The sequence below is a fragment of the Rosa rugosa genome, chromosome 6 (assembly GCF_958449725.1).
Source record: "Rosa rugosa chromosome 6, drRosRugo1.1, whole genome shotgun sequence".
NCBI lineage: Eukaryota > Viridiplantae > Streptophyta > Magnoliopsida > Rosales > Rosaceae > Rosa > Rosa rugosa.
Genome location: NC_084825.1, coordinates 41,176,552 through 41,195,044, shown reverse-complemented (window position 1 = coordinate 41,195,044; position 18,493 = coordinate 41,176,552). Strand labels below are relative to the sequence as shown.

At 40.1% G+C, this 18,493-nt stretch overlaps 2 protein-coding genes across 2 annotated transcripts; both read right to left on the bottom strand.

Moving 5' to 3' along the window:
• Positions 1–11,455: 11,455 nt before the first annotated feature.
• Positions 11,456–13,408, bottom strand: LOC133716054 (anthranilate N-methyltransferase-like). The gene is made up of 4 exons (XM_062142792.1): positions 12,954–13,408; positions 12,448–12,758; positions 12,225–12,289; positions 11,456–12,103 (listed from the first exon to the last, which is right to left on the bottom strand). The coding sequence occupies exons 1-4, from the start codon at positions 13,367–13,369 to the stop codon at positions 11,807–11,809; spliced, it is 1,089 nt and encodes a 362-aa protein (XP_061998776.1). The 5' UTR covers positions 13,370–13,408; the 3' UTR covers positions 11,456–11,806.
• A 2,058-nt stretch (positions 13,409–15,466) lies between these two features.
• LOC133716795 (uncharacterized) lies at positions 15,467–17,718 on the bottom strand. The gene is made up of 5 exons (XM_062143452.1): positions 17,437–17,718; positions 17,122–17,380; positions 16,460–16,562; positions 15,904–15,907; positions 15,467–15,778 (listed from the first exon to the last, which is right to left on the bottom strand). The coding sequence occupies exons 1-5, from the start codon at positions 17,716–17,718 to the stop codon at positions 15,467–15,469; spliced, it is 960 nt and encodes a 319-aa protein (XP_061999436.1).
• Positions 17,719–18,493: the final 775 nt, after the last annotated feature.

Sequence of the window (18,493 nt, the reverse complement as noted above, 5' to 3'; positions counted from 1 at the left end):
AGCCCTACCTGTGGACTCGGCTGTGCTCCAAAAACCATCGACGGTCCAACATTAGGAGACAACTCAACGCGGTTCAAAACCCTTTCAAGATTTCGCCGTGCCGGCGATTGATTAGTCCTGGCCTCAACCGGCAGCGGCGTCCCAACGCATGGTAATCCCACATGAGTAATCAAACCACATTCTTGACATCTGCCATAGAGGTTTTCGAAGAAAAAATCTAGATCCACATCAACCCCCTCATCCACCGTGAACCTCCGTCGGAAGATCACAGGTTGCAGAAGATCCATCTCTACTCGGATCTGAATCCTTCCTTCTTCAAATTCTGTTGTGTCCTTCTGCACATACCTCCCCAGAGCGCTACCAATCCTTTGCAAGCATCGGTCAGTATGAAAAGCTGGTGGCAGGCCACGTACCTTGATCTAGAAAGCTAAAGTAGAGAGCGGAACATCCTTGATCGCCCCCACCCCATCATACGGTGTTAGGACGATCGGAGTTCTATCAAAGCCCCACGGACCACCTCGAAGGATCCGGTTACGGTCTGTTGGATCTGTCAAGGTGAACAGAAAGCGGTCTCCATGTTCCTGAGCAGTGTACCGTCCATTCAGCCTCCATGCACGCAGGAACATGCCCATGAACGATCTCTTATTGAAAGCCCTAGGCGTCAACAACTTCCCCACCTGATACGTCTGAGAATGACGCAAACCCTCTCCACGAGCCGGACGAAGATCCACCGGCCTGCGAACATCTGACAGTCCAAGAGAAGCTGCCAATCGAACAGCCATCTCATCCACCTCCTCCATGTCGTCAAGCTCAGAGAAATTGAACCTAGGGTTTTTTCTTCCTTCTCTCTCGCGTTAGCGGCTAGAGTTAGTTTTCTTATTGATCTAGACTAAATGGTAATATAAAGTAGTTGTTCCAACTTTACAGTGGAAATTTCACTTACCTTTATATTTTCTGAAGAATATTATTCACAATAGTAGAGACCCTACCAAGAAAAGGATCCAAAAAAGGTGAAACCCCCTGAAATTGTTATGTTGGGATCGCAGGAAAAAAAAAAACTTTTGGTCTTCCCATTGTTTGAACCCAAAATGATCGAACATTTTGGCCTGACAAGGCGTGTCTTGGAGAAATTGAGCCAACATCAGTGGCTCAAGCTATATATTGTCGACAAGTTCGAAATATATTATTTAGAGGCTAAATAAAGCCTACCTGCATAATTATGGAAGATTATGCGAGCTGCAAGAAAAGGAAATGATGGAAGCATGGAAATGAAAAGTCAACTTTAGCACATTTTCCTACTTCGGCTAGGAGAAACCGAGCTAAACAAGGAAGGAGGGGCGGCAGACTAACCAAACAAAATCCAAATGAGCTAAAACTTTCCAGATTCATTCTAAACATCCCAAGGATCATTTATTATGAATAGTGCAAGAGCTAGTTTGGAGTGGAAAATCTTCAAACAATCAGTCCAATATTCTGAAAGACAAAACTCGAAAACCGGACCTGTAAAGGGTTCAGCAGCGTTTCCGGCCCAACCACATGGAAGTAAGCTATGAAATTTTACCAGAATGATTTACACTCATGGTGGATCATTTGATATGAAGAAGTCGAAGGCCCATTCTGAATTCTTGGTGGAGATATAATTGAAGGAATAAAGGAGCAGAAAGTGACTCAAAACCACTCCAAAACTCATCATTTTCAATTCCATAAGTGCTTAAACCTAACAAATTCCATTAGTGTTTAAGTGCTTAAAACCTAACAATTCCATTAGTGTTTAAGTGCTTAAACCTAACAATTTCATCATGATTTGTTTAAGGCCGACCACTATGGCTTGGTAGCCTATATATAGAGGCTACAACAAGTAACACAACACACACAATTCATCAACAACAATCTCTAAGATTATCCAAGCCTCTCCAAAGCAACCCCTCTCCTTCTCTTACCGGTGACCACACTCCAGTCCCAGAATCCTCAGGAGCCGACTGTCAGTGCCACCAAACCTTCTGTCAACGTGCTTCGGTCCTAATCTCCTCGGGAGCCGACTGTAGTACCGCGACCGCAACGGTTACGGAACCAGCCAAGCAAGGGTAACGCCCTCGCAAACCAGCCAAGCTAAAGTCACGCTTTAGCAATTTCTCCCCATTTCCCAGTGATTTTCGCTCTGCTCGATCTACGACGTCGAGTATCGATTATGTGATATTGAAGAAACTAAGCAAAAGTCCTCATCACGAGGCACAAAGACCCCTGCGACGAGGTTGGTGCTCTCCTCGTCTAAAATCACTTGAAAGAAGTCAGGTCAAGGGACACCCCCGACGACCGCACCCGAACTGTGCTGGCACGCCCGCGCGCAGAAAAGAGACTGTTGACCAGCTGCAGCAAAATTGGAGCCAAACACCCATAATTATTACTTTGCTTCTAGTATATATATTATATATATACTGGAAGCAAAGTAATAATTATAGGAAGACCAAAAGCATTAATATTATCCAACAGCATGGTCAATTCCATATGTATTAAAAGCCAATCATGGATGCAGCAGAATGGTCAATTCCATATGTATCAAGAACCTTCAAGAAGTTATTAATGTTAATTCTGCAAGCCAATCATGGAACAGAAAGGAAAATGTCGAGCAAAAGAGAAGACACACAAATAGTGATGTCGATACTCAACCCACCTCCCACCCTGGTTTTGGAGTGCAACCATAGAGCTTGTCATTCCCCATAACGAAATGATCAAAATAAGCTCAAACAAATCAAATATATTGGGAAACTATATCATGTAGAGATATAGTTATTGTGTAGAGATAACTATACTAAAAGAGGTAGTCTTCATCTTTTAAAAAGATGAAATACCTTGTAGCCAATGATCTTTATCAATTGTCAACATCCTTCCTGAAAGTTGGTGTAGACACAAGAAAATTAATAAAATTAGAAAATTCCTAAAGCTACACGTGGACTCTATGTTATCGAACTAAAGTAGTCCATGAAAGTGCAAATCTTTGGCGTAAGTACAAGAAAGAGAGCATTGATTATCGTTAATTGGTTCTGATTTAAATATTAAATTAGGCCAATTAAACGGGTCAATTAAATGTGATTATGGAGCAATTTAAATAAATTGTGATTAAGCCAATAAAGCTAAAATTAATTGGCTTTACTCCATAATAAATTAGGATTAAATTATGTGGAAACATTTGTTAATCTAAATAAAGCCAAATTAAGGCCGAATGAATGCTCGGGAGTTACAAATAGGGTGATTTGTTCACAAACCCTATAAATACCTTAGTTCAAGTAAGGAAAAGGGACTTTTGGACATTCCAATCTAAACTACACAGGAAAGCTCAGAAGTCACCAAAATCCGTGAAGAATCTTCAAGTTCTCCGAAGAGCCAAATCATTCACGATCAAAACTGAGGAACACCAATCTGCGTGGCAACCCTCGTGAACATCAACCAATTCAAGATCAAGTGTTCAACACCCTTGAATCAAACACAAGTCCAGAGGAAGAATTAAAGGATCTACTTAGGGTGTGTTTGGTATGGCTGTGCTTTTTTAAAAAGCTAGTTTTTGCTTATTTATGAGAATAAGTTGCTGAAAAGCAAAACAGCTGAGTGTTTGGTGAACTGACTTTTTATAAGTGTTGTCAGTGGCAAAAGCAGTGATAAAGTGTTTGGTAAATCAAAACTGGCTTCTGCTTTATGCTTGTAGAATGACCAATTTGGACATGAAATAATTTTTTGCCTTAAATGTTTGGTAATATAACGTAGTTCATATATAAATTATTCTTTATCACTTTTTATAACAATTTGTCATCAAAACACCAAACCTATTGTGTTATAAATTCTTGTTATAATTTATTTGCATGGGATTAAAATGTAACAAATACACCAAGCCTACTGTGTAATAATCTTCTTCTTCCATCTACATTTCTCTTGTACGTAGTGAAAGTTCTTTTCAACATTCTACTGAATTGTCACTTTGATTGTATAATATATAATTACATAAGCAAAATACCATCTCAATCTCGAACTGAAAAACCCCAAAATGGGACAAAGTTAATAGACCTTCACAATCCACCATGACAAAGGAAAAGAAGATAAATGTCAATCTCTACATTAATCCACTATTTAGTGTAAACCATCCCTCTTCAATTCTTGCACTTCATTCATTGAATTAGTGCAGAAGAGCAACACCTCTATATATTTTTGTCTCTTTCTCCTGGAGTATTCATATTATGATGGATGAATGAAACTAAAGGCAATATACAGATACCAACACAACAAAATATATTCTTTCAATTAATCCATTACTCTCTAGTAATGATAAGAGTATAACTTGGATACCCTCCAGTAATGACAGTATCTCACATCAACTGTCACAGTGTCTTGATTAAAGAAAGGTGTCTTGATTAAAGAAAAGGTGCATTAATTAGCAGTTCAAAATGTAAACATGACCTTTCAACTCGAGTGGATGTTATTGAAGGAGACTCAGAGCTACGAATCGACACCGATCGATCAAGCAGCATAACCCGGATATGTTGGAAGCTCATGCCTAACTTTACCATATTAACATACAGCATATCTAGAAAGAAGCTACAAAGAACTGATATGGTTGGCAATAGAACCGAGTATGACTGTTCTCTCCCGAGTTACACCAGTACACCAGATACTCAAATTTGAGCATTGGCTCTTTTAAGGGTTGTGGACCTGTTCAGATTTCGCTCATCATGTACAGTACAATTCATAAAAACTTGCAAAATGGTACTTGCTCTGAATCTTTACTTACTGCCTGTGAAAAGAATCATTATTCAAACAAACAACTTGGCTGACCATTACAATGCTTACCTCCCCACACAAGACCCATGGCCACTTACATAACTCCAAAGGAAATGGGCCTCTTCGTGCTTTTATTGCATATAGAAGTTTTTCCTTTCAAATTTTGAATTAAATGCACCAGCTTCCCTGACATGCAAAGAGTGTATGATCTAGCTTTACCTAATGGAAACCAAGCAGTCGTCTAATGTTATTAGTACACAATATACAAATCATGCTGCGGCAGACTGTTTGTCGTCATGGTCTTCCAGATTTAAAGCTCGAAGCAGCTTTGGCCAGGATTCTGGAATCCCTCCAGTAAGATCAAACTCTAACAATTTTCCCCGACTGCGGTAGAACTCCTCCACAGGTTGACTCTGCAAGAACAACATTATATGAGATACTCGAATCATAAACTGATACAAAATCCTAGACTTTTGTTATTTTATCTGACTAGTGACATTATAGTTTTTCTCATTTAAAAGGACAAGACTAATGGCATAAGCCAATCTTTGAAACTGAATGAACTTAGATTATTGATGATTCGCCTGATTGGGTACATCATATCATTCATCATCGTGAATACAAGGCGGCATTATTTTTTCTTTATATTTTTCTCAAGCATATGAAAGAAACTAGCTACATCACATGTGAGATTTAAGCGAGAACTGGAAACTCAATTACTAAATCATTTCTGTTGACGACCTTTTGCAAAGACCAGCCACAGCAATGATCTTGCTCAAAGACATGTCTAATCTCAATCAAACCGAGCTGAAGGAATACGATTAGGCAATTTACCAGAAAAGTTTGCCTCCGGATTTCGATTCTGGTCGATTGGTTCGGCGGTGCGAACTGGCCTTGTCATCAAGAAACTGGAGCTGGCAATGCCAATGATCCAGAAAGGCAGAAGAGTGCGTCTGTGTTTTCAGAAGAGCGGCTTCTATGCGTGAAGGCGTGAAGAGAAGGGTTTCATGGCTGTGAGGGTAGGAGTTGGTATTTGCAAAGATTTATTAAACTACAGTATTTTCCGCTACAGTGCTTAGCGGTGGCTTCTGCTTCTTCAGCTTCTAAAAGGAAGTCTCCACTGACTTCTGCCTTTCTAGAGAAAAAGCCCGTGCTTTTGAAAAAAGCAGGCTGGGGACAGAGTTACCAAACACCAAATTTGAGGTTGGTTAGGGCGTTAGGCCATCTCCAACCGGCAGGGCTAAAAATAGTCCTGGAGCTAAATTTTAGCCCTAAATTCTGTATTGTTCATCGATTTGACATCAACCATTTCTAACCCGTCAAGGCTGAATTATAGCCATAAAATATATTTTAACATTTTGGATATATATATATATATATATGTTCTTATTTTTTATCAGTTTTTTACTATAGTAATTGAAATCATTTTTATGATAAAAAATATTTTTCCGGATGTTTTTTTTTTTTAAGATAATCAAAAATATCTGTAGCTGATTTCGAAATGGAATAAAGCTAATTTTGAAATAGAATAAAGCTGATTTCAAAATGGAATAAAATTGATTTTGAATGAAATAAAAAAAAAATCCAACCGCTATTTAAAAAAAAAAAAAACCAACAGCTAGATGACGTCAGCAACCAGCAGTTGCTAACGTCATGCACATGTCACGCAGCACCCACAGGTGGGCCTCCCATTTCTGATCCATTTGGCCTTAAGAGCAAATGCAGCGGTTCTCTTTTGCCCGGGCTCCAGCAAGGAAAACTGACGTGGTGACCGGCCACAAGCAAAATTGGTCCTCCACCGGTGAAAGCTTGCCCAGCCAATTGTTGGCTTTTATTGACTGAGGCAAAAAAAAAAAAGGCAACAAGGTGACTTTTTTCTTGACTAGGTGAGGGGCTGCCAGCTCGGCCCAAGGATTCACGTGGCTGACGTCATCAGCAGACCCTCCACTGCAACGCGCTGAAGGCAGCAACTGGCTCACGAACGGAGGACGCTTGGCGCCGCAAAGGCAGGTCGAGTGACTCCATTCGCTTGTCGTGTAGCGGATCTGCAGGGCTGCCTAACGGTCATGAAATCTGATCCGTCCATTTCAATTAAGAAGAGGATCCAACGGCAAATAATTAATAACCACTATATATATAACCAGTAAAATAATTAATGAACAGTGAAATTCGATGAACAGTGAGAAATGAACAGTCTTGACTGGTCAAGAAAAAAATGGGTGGAAACCCATGTCCAGTGGCAGTGAACAGTAACTTGACTGGTCGAATTCTTGACTTTTCGACCTTGACATTTCTTGACTATGGGTGAACTTGCTCTAAGGGCTAATTTGAGGGCTAAATTTGCCCCTCTCTTCAGCCTTTTGGCCCTCAATTTTAAAACTTTGACCCTAAGTTGTTTGGGTTGGAGACTAAAAGGGCTAAAAAATAGGCTTTTAGCTCTTTATGTAGTTGGGATGGAGATGGCCTTATAAGCAGGGGAGTGTTAAGTTGTTTGGGTTGGAGACTAAAAGGGCTAAAAAATAGGCTTTTAGCTCTTTATGTAGTTGGGATGGAGATGGCCTTATAAGCGGGGGAGCTAAACCCCCCCCAAACGCAGCCTGGTAGTTTTTCATGGAATGATAGAAGTGAGAAATTTGATTATCTATTTCTCATTTTTACTTTTTTTATATTTTCTGTTTATTTTATAATTTGACTATATTACCCCTATCCGTTTTATGAGTTGTATAGTTTTTTAATATTTCAGGGTCATTTTAGTACATTTTTTCTGTTTTGGCTAACAAAACCTCTTCTCTTAATAATAGTTAGATAAATAAAATTATTATTTTGGACACGTGTATGTTTGTCCTTGGTTTACAGATTTTCGCATTTACAGTTGGTTGGAGCTTCGGCGGAGTCTAGGCGGGCATTGTGGGCGCCTAGGCGGTCTGGTCGGTCTGGGCGCTGGGCGTCTCGATCGTCTTCCTCAGGGACGTAGCCACGTGATGGGCTGCTTGGGCTACAGCCCAACCTAAAATATTTCCAATCCTTTACATAGTATAAGTGTGCTCCTTGAGCAATCCTCTTATTTTGGTTTGGTTGGTAAAGTGTCAAGCATTTTGACTCTTTCTAAATTGTAGACCTGGGTTTGAATCTCCTAGAGTTGATTAACCTTCTTTTGCCCTTTTTGGCATCATTTTCTTCTCTTTAGTTCCTCTTTTTTTTTTTTTTTTTTCTCTCTTCTTCTCTCTCTCTCTCCCCCCATTTTCTCCTCCCATCCCCCCCCCCCTTCTTTTGTTACAACTTTTGTATTAATTTTTCCTATTAGTATTTTTTTTTTAATTTCTTCTCTCAAAGGCAAATTTTGTCTGTTTTTCTTTGCTCTTTCCACATTTTGTTCTCTTTTTTTTTTCTTTACTTAAAAAATTCTCTGTCAGTTTTTCTTCTAAAATTTTTGTGGCAAAATCTATTGGATTATTATCGACAAAGAAAAAAAATTCTTCTAAACAAGCTTTAAATTAGCCCAACCGAAATCTAGATCATGGCTACGTCCCTGGTCTTCCTCACTTCCGAATAAAACCCAGAACTCTAAACCACATCGCTGTCTGCTCTCGAAACCTATAACTCCCGAGCTATGGTCGGCTAGTCGCCGTATCTCCAAAGCACATCTCTAAGACTCTAACTCCGTCTCTCTCTCTCAATCTCTCCTCGATCGTCGACGGTCGCCGTTTCTCTCTCCACTGCTCCAATCTCTCTTTTGTCTACTGCCTCATGAAGTTTCGATGAATTAATGAGTTGATGAATTGTTGGATTGATAGATTGATGAATTGATGATTGTTGGATAATTAGATACTAAAAATTGCTGGTTTGATATTAGAACAGTGCTTGGATTGATGAATTGTTGAATAACCTGTAATTGATAATTGTTTAAGAGTTTATTCAATAATGGGCATGAACGAATTCAGCGTTCCTTCCTGCAATTCTTTTCCTTTCTTAATTGAGTTAATTCTGATATGCCTAATGCAATTGTTCATAGTTTTCCAGTTTAATTTTTTTCATTCTGTTTTTAGTATTTACAATATGCCTTGCTTTAGTAGTTGGTATGCTCTGCACTCGATGTTGCTCCAGCTTCAATGGAGTGCTAGATGCAGTAGATTCATGCTATGGGTGTCCAGAATAATAGTCTGGGTGCCCAATTGCTCAAAGATTTTTCCTACAGCAGCTATGAGTTGGTTGAATGGTTTGCAACAGCTTGCAGTTGTTTATTTCTAACTTATAGGCTTGCAAGTGTCTTTTTATTTTATTTCTAGCTTCTTAGTACTTTATGTTACATTATATGCGGAACATTTTCTCTCAATTTTGAGTAATTTTGACTATTTTCAACCAATTTCACTACTTTATATATTCTTGTTTATATAAATTATAAATTAAAAAAATACAAACCGCCTGGTCCCCTAGGCGCTAAGCCCTTGGCCACCGCCTAGCGATTTTTAGAACCTTGTATATATATATGTGTGTGTGTGTGTGTGTATCAGATCCTATCCAGAGCGATGCCTCGCTCTGAAATTTCAGAGCGAGGTTAGAGTTTAGGGTCACTTTTCGGTCTCATAGCCACATCTCGACCGTTCAGTTTTTAGGTACTCATGTATAGATCATCTCTGCAAAATTTCAGCCAAATTGATGATCTATAAGGTATCTAACTCGTTCAAACCAATAGACGAACTAAATCTGTCCAACCTGGACCGTACTAGCTTTAAGGCAGTTATCAATGCCTTACCGACCATCAATTTGACTGAAATTTTGCAGATATGATCTATACATTAGTACCTAAAAACTGAACGGTCGAGATGTGGATATGCGACCGAAAAGTGACCCTAAACCCTAACCTCTCTCTGAAATTTCAGAGCGAGACATCGCTCTGGATAAAATCTGTATATATATATATATATATATATATATATATATATATATATATATATATATATATATATATATATATATCAAAGATATGGGTAATGTAGAAAATGGGTAGAGGTCTTTTTGGAGATGTAAGGCATCTCCAACCCTAGTGTCAAAAGCCATTTTGGCTTCCCCAATCCAAGTCCAGCATCTCCAGCCCAATAGAAAAAGTAGTCAAAATAACCCTTGAGTCAAAAGCTTAGTCATTTTGACTAAGTTTTGTAGAACGAAAGCCAAAATGGAGAAGAAGGGACATGATGTGGACTGACTGGACTCCATGGTCCATTGAGATTATGCTATGGCTTTTGACTAAAATAAGTTGGAGATGCAAAATCTGAATGAATAGTAATGACACTAGAGGTGTCAAATTCATGAAATGGCTATGACTTTTGACTAATGGGTTGGAGATGCCCTAATGCAATCGAGAATACTATTTCATCATTGGCCATCATCATATATAATGATTTTTTTTTTTTTTTTTTTTACCCTCATCTTGTCAGAATCAGCTTTGTAGCTGGGATCAAACAATGTACCATTACCGATCGATATCTGACTTGGTCAAAGGGGCGGATACATGTTAATAGTAGTGACTAAGAAAACAGCCAGGCACGGAACCAAAGGGTGGCTGAGGTGTGCTGCAGCCCACCCCATTTTTGAAAGAAATATATGCAGGGTATAGATTATAGAATAGTCTTAATATCCCCTAAAGGCCTTTCCCTCTCTCTCATCTCTAATTCATTTTCTTATGTTCTTCTCTTCTGTGATTCTTTTCTTAATTTTTTTTCTTTCCTTGTGTATTTAGTCCTTTCAGGTTCATCTAATTAAGATAGACTTCTCTCTCTCTCTCGAGAAGTTAGAGGGCGGCTAGGGTTTTTGGGTAAGCTTGGAGGCTCTCGTCCGGCGGCTCCCGCGCCGTGCCAGGCTTTTGCCTGGTCGGTGAGTGGTGAGTGCAGCCGGGCGGGGATCTTTTTTTGATAGTCGTATCTCAGCCTGTGCTGCGGCGGCGTGGATAGAACCTTGACGAGCTTACAAGCCTTGTGGTGGTCCTACGTTTTCTGATCGCTATGAGATTCTAGAGGGAGCAGCCTGCTGGTACCGGTGTTCTATCCCTTGATCGCGGCGGCTGGCAGGATAGTGTGAGGCGGGGTTTCGACGGGCTTCTTCAGATCGAATATCTGATGGGTGTTTTGGAACCATGCGGGGAGGTGCGTTTGTCGGCGTGCTGGCGATGATGGAGGAGTGGATGGTGGCCGATGGCTACTTGTGGCGGTGGCTAGCGTCTTGTAACCGTGGTGGAGGCGTGGTGGCTGCTGCAGCTTGGAAGTTTGGCTAGGGTTTGAGTGCCTTTGGGTCTGGGCTGTGTTTTGGGCCCAATTTCTTTTTTTGTTGTTAGTTCTTTTGTCTAATAATGTTCCATCTCTTACAGGTGGGTGCAGTGGGTCTTGGCCCTGTATACTTTGTTCTTTAGGACGTTACAATGTGCCCATGGATCAGTATTGATGTACACCATAAGGGTCTTAGGCGGATGTACTGATTTTTTGGTGTTGTAGCTTCTTATTGTTCAAGGTGTAGTAGTCTAGGCTAGTAGTCATTTTTATGTGCAGTCAGTGCACTACCTGAGCAATGATTGTAATATGAGGGGTGTTTGTACCCTTCATGCTTGACCGAGTGAGGTCGTATGATTTTATATCAATGGATCAGTCTTCCATTCCCCTCAAAAAAAAAAGATAGACTTCTTTATCTGACCAAAACAAAATAAATGAATTCTCCAATTAATTTTATCATTTTTTCAATTAAGAGTTTAGCATTGAATTCTAATATAGGATCTAATTTAGATTTTCATCAAGGAAATGTCATAAAACAGATTAGTGAATTTGTTTTTTCCTTCAAACACAAAACTTAGTTTGATTCAGCCCACCTTCTTTTACAGTCCTGGTTCCATCCCTGAAAACAGCCTAAAAATTTCCTACTTTTGCCCACACACATTTTCATTGCAAATTAACACGCATCATACTTTTCAAAAGATAAGCAACGAGCAACATATATATAATCCTCAGTAGCTTAGAGTGTTTTTATTGTACCAAATGAAAGCATTGCCCTGTCTCTACTTAATAAACTCCATGACCCATATATTAGCGACGAAACATTCATATTTGATGCCACTGAATCCAGCACCAGTTGCCAAGTCCATGAATTCTTGTTGGGTCCTCTCCTTCCCTCCTGGGCATTGAGTCATCATAAGCACATCCAGTTGGGTGGTGATCTTCTCAGTAGTGCTTGTTTCCGGCAAAACTGGAAGAACTGCCTCCAAAACTATTACTTTTCCATCGTCTGGAGTAGCACTGTAACAATTCTTCAACAACTTTATGCAGTCCTCATCCGTCCAATCGTGAAGTATGCCCTAAAAAAACAATCCAAACAATTTGAATGGGTACGGCTAGTTTCACATGCGTATATAGTTCACTTCAAGCCAAATGAATATAAAAGAAACCTGCACTTGAGAAACTCAAAAAATAATCAACCTTTAAGAAAATGGCATCTCCACTTGGAACATGGGCAAACATGTCTCCTCCAACATGTTCGACACCTGCAAAAAGATTAAATCCATTTTTATATAATATAATAAATTATATATAATACATGTATATATATTATATAAATTCTTCACAGTAGATTGTCAATTATTCTTTAAAGAGTGTTTTCTTAAGTAATTCAGTACTGAAAACGTGTAGATTAAGGTCGTACCAGGAGAAGGGTGAGCATATTTTATAACATGCGGCAAATCATAATTGATTCCCTTAATATGAGGGTATCTGGAAGTGATTAGACTGAGAGCTACTCCCAAACCACCACCAACATCAACAAGCTCCCCAAGGTGCTCAAAACCGCTGTAGAGATCAAGAATCCGCTTCACAACAAGAGTGGTGTGGTTGAACATTGCTGTGTTGAAGACCTGATTAAACCTCTGGTCCGAACCTGAATACTCAAAGGTAGGCATGCCATGGAACCTCTCAAATGGAATTCCACCTTCAATAACTGCGTCTTTCAGTTGTGACCTGCATATATGATATATGAGTTAATTAGTGTGTACAGGATTAGGTGAATTATATCAATACATAAAACTGTATATGAGTTAATTAGTGTGTACAGGATTAGGTCAATTATATCAATACATAAAACTGTACACGCATTCTTACTTAATTAACTCCAAAAGCTTAAATTCGAACGTACGTGAAGTGATGAGAACATACCAACTGTTTATGAAGACCTTGTCTTGGAACAATGCCATGACGAAGCCCAACGAAACGCCATCTTCAGTCACAAAGTGCTTGGACACCGCGGAGAGCCTGTAGAGCCTTTGGCCATCAACCAGAGAACAACCAAGTACAGAGTGAGTGGCGAGGAGCCTAAGGATTCGATCGAGCATAAAGGCTGCCTCAGGATTCTGGGTGCCAATCTGGGCAGCAATCTGGGATGCAGAGAGCCCCACACCCGAACCTGCTCTGGCTATGATATCAAAAAGTCCGAGCTCAATGGCTGATTGCATGGACATGGGCAGCGCAGATGAAACCACCAGCTGCACAGCATAATGAAAGCTTTCTTCTTCTTGCTTTCTTTCATCGTCAAGAACTATGGCTTGGGGTTTTGTTTCCAGTGAAGAGGCCATAATATTAGGGAGTATATACGGTATATATTATCTAGAAACCCTCTGTGTCTTCATTGATTTAGGTGCAGTCGGCTATTTATAGAATTATAGGAAAATATCGATTGATAGCACGTGTCCTCTCCTTCGCTCCTTTTGGGCCTTGTTCCTCCTTGGCTTTTAATCTCAGCCATTAACGGCATCTCCGGGGCTCATAAGACACCACATCAGCAAGTTTCAGGGAAATTAAAATATAGTTCTGGTGATCCAGGGTGATTATTATTGGCCCATATATAATTGGTCTCTTTATTAAATTTTTTTTTTCCCACCCTTACATGGTCCCCACTAAATTTGAGTTATATTATTGGTTGTGACCACCACATGGCAGTGTCACGTGGTACTAGGCCTGGGCTCGGGTCGGGCCGGGCCTGAAATTTGGTTAAAACCGAGACCGAACCCGAAATAATCGGTTCGGTTCGGGCCGGTTCGGGCTTTTTAAAAACTGGAAACCGACAGAAACCGATCCCAAACGGGTCGGTTCGGTCTTCGGGCTTTTCGGGCCCAAAATCCAGTTTCCCAACTCTGACAAAATATACATAAAATTCGGTAAGAAGCGAGGTTTGAACCCACGACCTCCTACACGAAAGCCACACTCCCAACCACTGAAGCGCGAGAGGCCTCTCAACAATTTAAGTACAAAGTTTATATTTATTTCATTAGGCAACTTTTCTTGGTGGTGGAGACAAGTCAGACAACAACTTTGTTTTTTTGTTTTGGGAAGAGTGGAGACAAAGTTGTCTGACTTTCTTGGTGGTGGAGACAGCTTTTCATTACTTTTCTTTTCTTTTCTTTTCTTATCCTCCCTTCCACACCGTCCTTTCTTTTCTTGTCTTGGTTTCTACATCAACTTTTCATTTCTTTAATGCTTGGGAAGTGAGGCAGCAACTGAGCAACGTGGAGAGTGGTACCAGCAGCAGCTTTTCTTTTCTTTAATCCCAGATATGAGATTATAAACTATCATGTCTCTTTGAAACGCCAAATCTGACCCCTCCTCTCCTCTTTTTTTTTTTTTTTTTTTACGAGAATCTCCTCTCCTCCTCTTCTTCTTCTTGCATATGGGATTTCGATGTGGGCAAAACGGTGAGCCCTCTCCTTTTCAGCTTCAATACTGCTTGCCGTGGCGGTGAGCTAGGGAGCTGTCTTAGGCTGATTTGGAACGAAGGTGGTGATTTACCGTCGACGGGTTGCTGAAGATGCGGGTCCAGTCGACGATCCGAGCTAACTTCTTTGAGCGGGAGAAGGAGGATTAGGAGGAGGAGGTCGGGTCCGGTCTATGGAGGTTTAGGAGGAGGAGCTGGGTTGGGAGGAGAGTGAGAGAAGCTGAGATGTTTCGAAAGGCCGAGACAAACACTATCAACTGAAACTAAATACGGGTCGGTTCGGGCTTTCGGTCTCTGCATATTTGAGGCCCGAGACCGAACCGAGAAAATATATTCGGGTCGGGTTCTAGACCGAACCGATATTTTCAAAGTCAAAACCGAACCGAATCGGGCTTTTTGGCTCGGTTCGGGTCGGGTTTTCGGGTCCGGACGCCCCACCCCTACGTGGTACTTCGAGACCACAGAATAATTCCTCAGTTTTGAATATTGAATGCATAAATTTAGCTTTTTCACGTTAAGAACACTTAATAGCGTTTACAATTTTTTTTTTTTTCCTCATCTCAATCTCGTTTCTCTTATTCGATAAGATGATAACAATAACATTTTTTTTTGGTACAATTCGATAACACTGTTAATCTACCTTTGCTTCTCTATTAAAAATCAAGCTATTTTCTAGGTAAAGGGAATTGAAATAATAACATCAAGAGAAGGAAGAAGTTGGAGGAACTTCTTCCAACTTCTTCCAAGTGAGCCACTGAATTGCCACTTCTCTTGGTATGAACCGTCCTCATATTTGGAGATGAAGTTATCATGTCCACAATATCATCATAAATTTTGCCCATTGCAGACAGATTCACTGCAACCGACCTTGAAACTTGTCACTGCACAAGTAAGGAGTCGGTGTCCAATATGACAGGAGACATGTTGTGCTCCAACACAAAATGCACAGCCATGTGACAGGCTAAAGCTTCTGCATGTTCAACTGAAAAAAGATTTTGCAGCGGCACAGCACCACAGCTACCAATGTGCCCCAAACATCACGAACAACAAAACCCCAACCTCCCATCCTCGAATCAGAGTGGAAAGATCCATCCATGTTGACTTTGAGAACACCAACAGGAAGATGTATCCATCTCAATATCCTAGTTCCATGACCAGGCACCAAAACTTTCACATTGTGACAACAGTATTCAGCTAAACCAGTACTTGCAAGCAAGGCTACATCATCTGCATGAAGTCTTTTATGCTCCCAAACTCTCTGATTCCTCCCTTTCTAGAGATTCTAAAGCAGATATAAAAATTCCTCAAACGACAGCCTAAGAAGCTGCTTAGCACAGAAGCTAATCCACCCACCACATCTAATCCATTAGTTTGTACATCAAAGCAAACTTGACTCACCTGCCTGTGAGTATGTAACACATGTTGAGCAAAAGGACAATTACGACATAGGTGTAAGGTTGATTCAATTTCACCATCACATAACACGCAAGTTTGGGATTCCAAAATCACATGTTTAGAAGTTAATCTTTCCATCGAGGGCAGTATGTCATGGCACACCCTCCATATATGTAGCTTTGCAGAATTTGGAATTCTGCTCTTCCAAATCTTATTCCAAAACTCACTATTAACTGCTAAAGTACAAGGCCTTCGAGATGTAGAGTGAAGAAAGGCATGTCTATAGGTCGTCTTCACAGAAAAATCTCCATTGCGTTCCAATCTCCAAACACAACCTATCATCGACAGCCCTAGAGCTCAAAGGAATGCACATAATGGGCTTCTGCTTCCTCAACAGAGAATAAAGTTCGAATCAAACCTTCATGCCAACTGACAGAATTAGATAAAAGCTCACAGACCTTAAGAGAAAGGTTCCCACTAGCAGTATGCACTGCCGACTTATACTCCGGAACACCTAGGATCCATGGATCACACCACACTCTCACATTCTCCCCATTACCAATCTGCTAATAATATCCTTTGTGCAATTAAATCCCTAGTTGAAAGAATGCTCCTCCAAGAATTAGAGGGAGAACCCTGCAACTCAACTGTCCAAAAAGTGCCTGTTGAAAAATATTTGGCAATATACAACCGAGCAATCAGGGATGAAGGATTTTTAATGATTCTCCAGGCCTGTTTTGCAAGCACTGCTAAATTGAATTCAGCTAAACTTCTGAAACCCAAACCACCCTCCTCCTTAGTATTACATAAGGCGTCCTATGATTTCCAATGAATTTTTCATTTGTCCAGACTCCAGAGTACTATCCCGCCAAAATCTTGCGCACATTTGCTCCAAGTCTTCATAGAAACCCTTAGTAAGCTGAAAAACACTCATGGCATAAGTACGTAGGTAAAGCTTGTGCCACTACTCTAATAAGAATATCTTTACCGGCACCACTCAAAAGTCTTGCCTTGCCAATTCTCCAATTTTTTTGCCAAATTATCCTTGATGTATTGAAAAGTTGCTGTTTTTTTCCTACCTACGTAAGTAGGTAGGCCTAAATATTTTTCATGGGAATCAACAACCTCCACATCTAATAAACTGGACACTTCCCTCCTGCATAATAGCTGAAACATTTTTACTAAAAACAACCGAGCTCTTATTAAAGTTCACCAACTGACCTGATGCTCTTCCATAAGTTTCTAGCAAGTCTTGAATTTGATAGCAGTGCACCAAATCATCATTAGCATATAACATGCTATCGTCTGCAAACAATAAATGATTAACTGCAGGATCATTACTACAAATCTCAATGCCAGAAAGTAACCATTCCCTCTGCTTCTGTTGCAATAGAGCTGAGAATCCTTCAGCTCCAATCAAGAACAAATAGGGAGATAAAGGATCCCTTGTCTCAGACCTCATGAAGGAATCACCAAGCCTCTAGGTTTACCACTCACAAAAAAAGAATATCGGATTGTAGTCACACACGACATTACCAAATCAATCCAAGCCTGAGCAAAGCCAAAACGATTGATCGCCCTCCTAAGGAACTCCCACTCCATACGATCGTAAGCTTTACTGAGGTCCAATTTTAAAGCCATGAATCTCTCAGAACCATCTTGTTTATTGTGAACAAAATGGCCCATTTCATTAGCTACAAGAATGTTATCCGTAATTAACCTACCCGGAATGAAAGCACTCTGGAATGGTGATATCAAAGCAGTCAGCAGAAGCTTCAATCTGTTAGCAATAGCTTTTGAGCACAATTTACAAATCATGTTGCATAAAGCTATGGGTCTAAGATCAAACATATGCTCCGGAATCCGGATTACTCACTTTAAGGATTAGACAAATACATGTAAATTTTTTATTTATTTTTGAATAAAGGGCTGGTGCGACTGCCCTTAAGCCTTGATTAATGAAACTGCCGAATACAAGGGGGGGACATTGAGCCTAAACCCCTGATTATAATAAGCATCTATCTAGAGTATGTCCCGAAATAATATCAGGACTCTCTACAGAAGACATGTATTCTAACAAGCACCAACTAGCAAAGAATGCTCTACTAGCTACTCTATTTGCTTTGACATAGCGGTGACATAAGTCACATAACGGAAATATAACTTGATCTGTAGCCCGTTTACAGCGTAGCATAATTACCATAAACACAGCTTTCCTACTATGTTGCCGCCGGAGAATAGACTCGACGACACTTAGCTTCACCCGACCACTTGGCTCTGATACTAAAACTGTTATGGCCCCAAATTTTTCATAGGACAACATAACAAATTTATGACTTAATGATGACAGAAGTAGAAAAAAAAAAATTCTTAATAATAAACTTTCAAGCTTCAAAGTTTTTTAAAGAACAACCCTCCTGAGAATTTTTGGTATCGCCAACAAGAATAGAAAGATAAACTATTCCATGAATATTCCCAAAATAAATGTTTTAACAAAAACATCTAGTGAACTACTTAAGCTCCTCAAGAACCTCCAACCTAGCTAATATCGCTGCCAACTCCTCTAAGCATCAGACACATCAAGATCATCACC

Bases quoted from the DNA above. Each gene is read 5' to 3' on its own strand.
- LOC133716054 (XM_062142792.1), bottom strand. From the start codon at position 13,369: ATGGCCTCTTCACTGGAAACAAAACCCCAAGCCATAGTTCTTGACGAT. The intron at 12,759-12,953 runs GTATGTTCTCAT...TCATATATGCAG, and splicing joins AAGGTCTTCATAAACAGTTG to GTCACAACTGAAAGACGCAG. The intron at 12,290-12,447 runs GTACGACCTTAA...ATCTTTTTGCAG, and splicing joins ATATGCTCACCCTTCTCCTG to GTGTCGAACATGTTGGAGGA.
- LOC133716795 (XM_062143452.1), bottom strand. From the start codon at position 17,718: ATGATTTGTAAATTGTGCTCAAAAGCTATTGCTAACAGATTGAAGCTT. The intron at 17,381-17,436 runs GTAATGTCGTGT...TGGTAAACCTAG, and splicing joins CTCAGGCTTGGATTGATTTG to AGGCTTGGTGATTCCTTCAT. The intron at 16,563-17,121 runs GTCAGTTGGTGA...ATTTTTCAACAG, and splicing joins AACTTATGGAAGAGCATCAG to GCACTTTTTGGACAGTTGAG.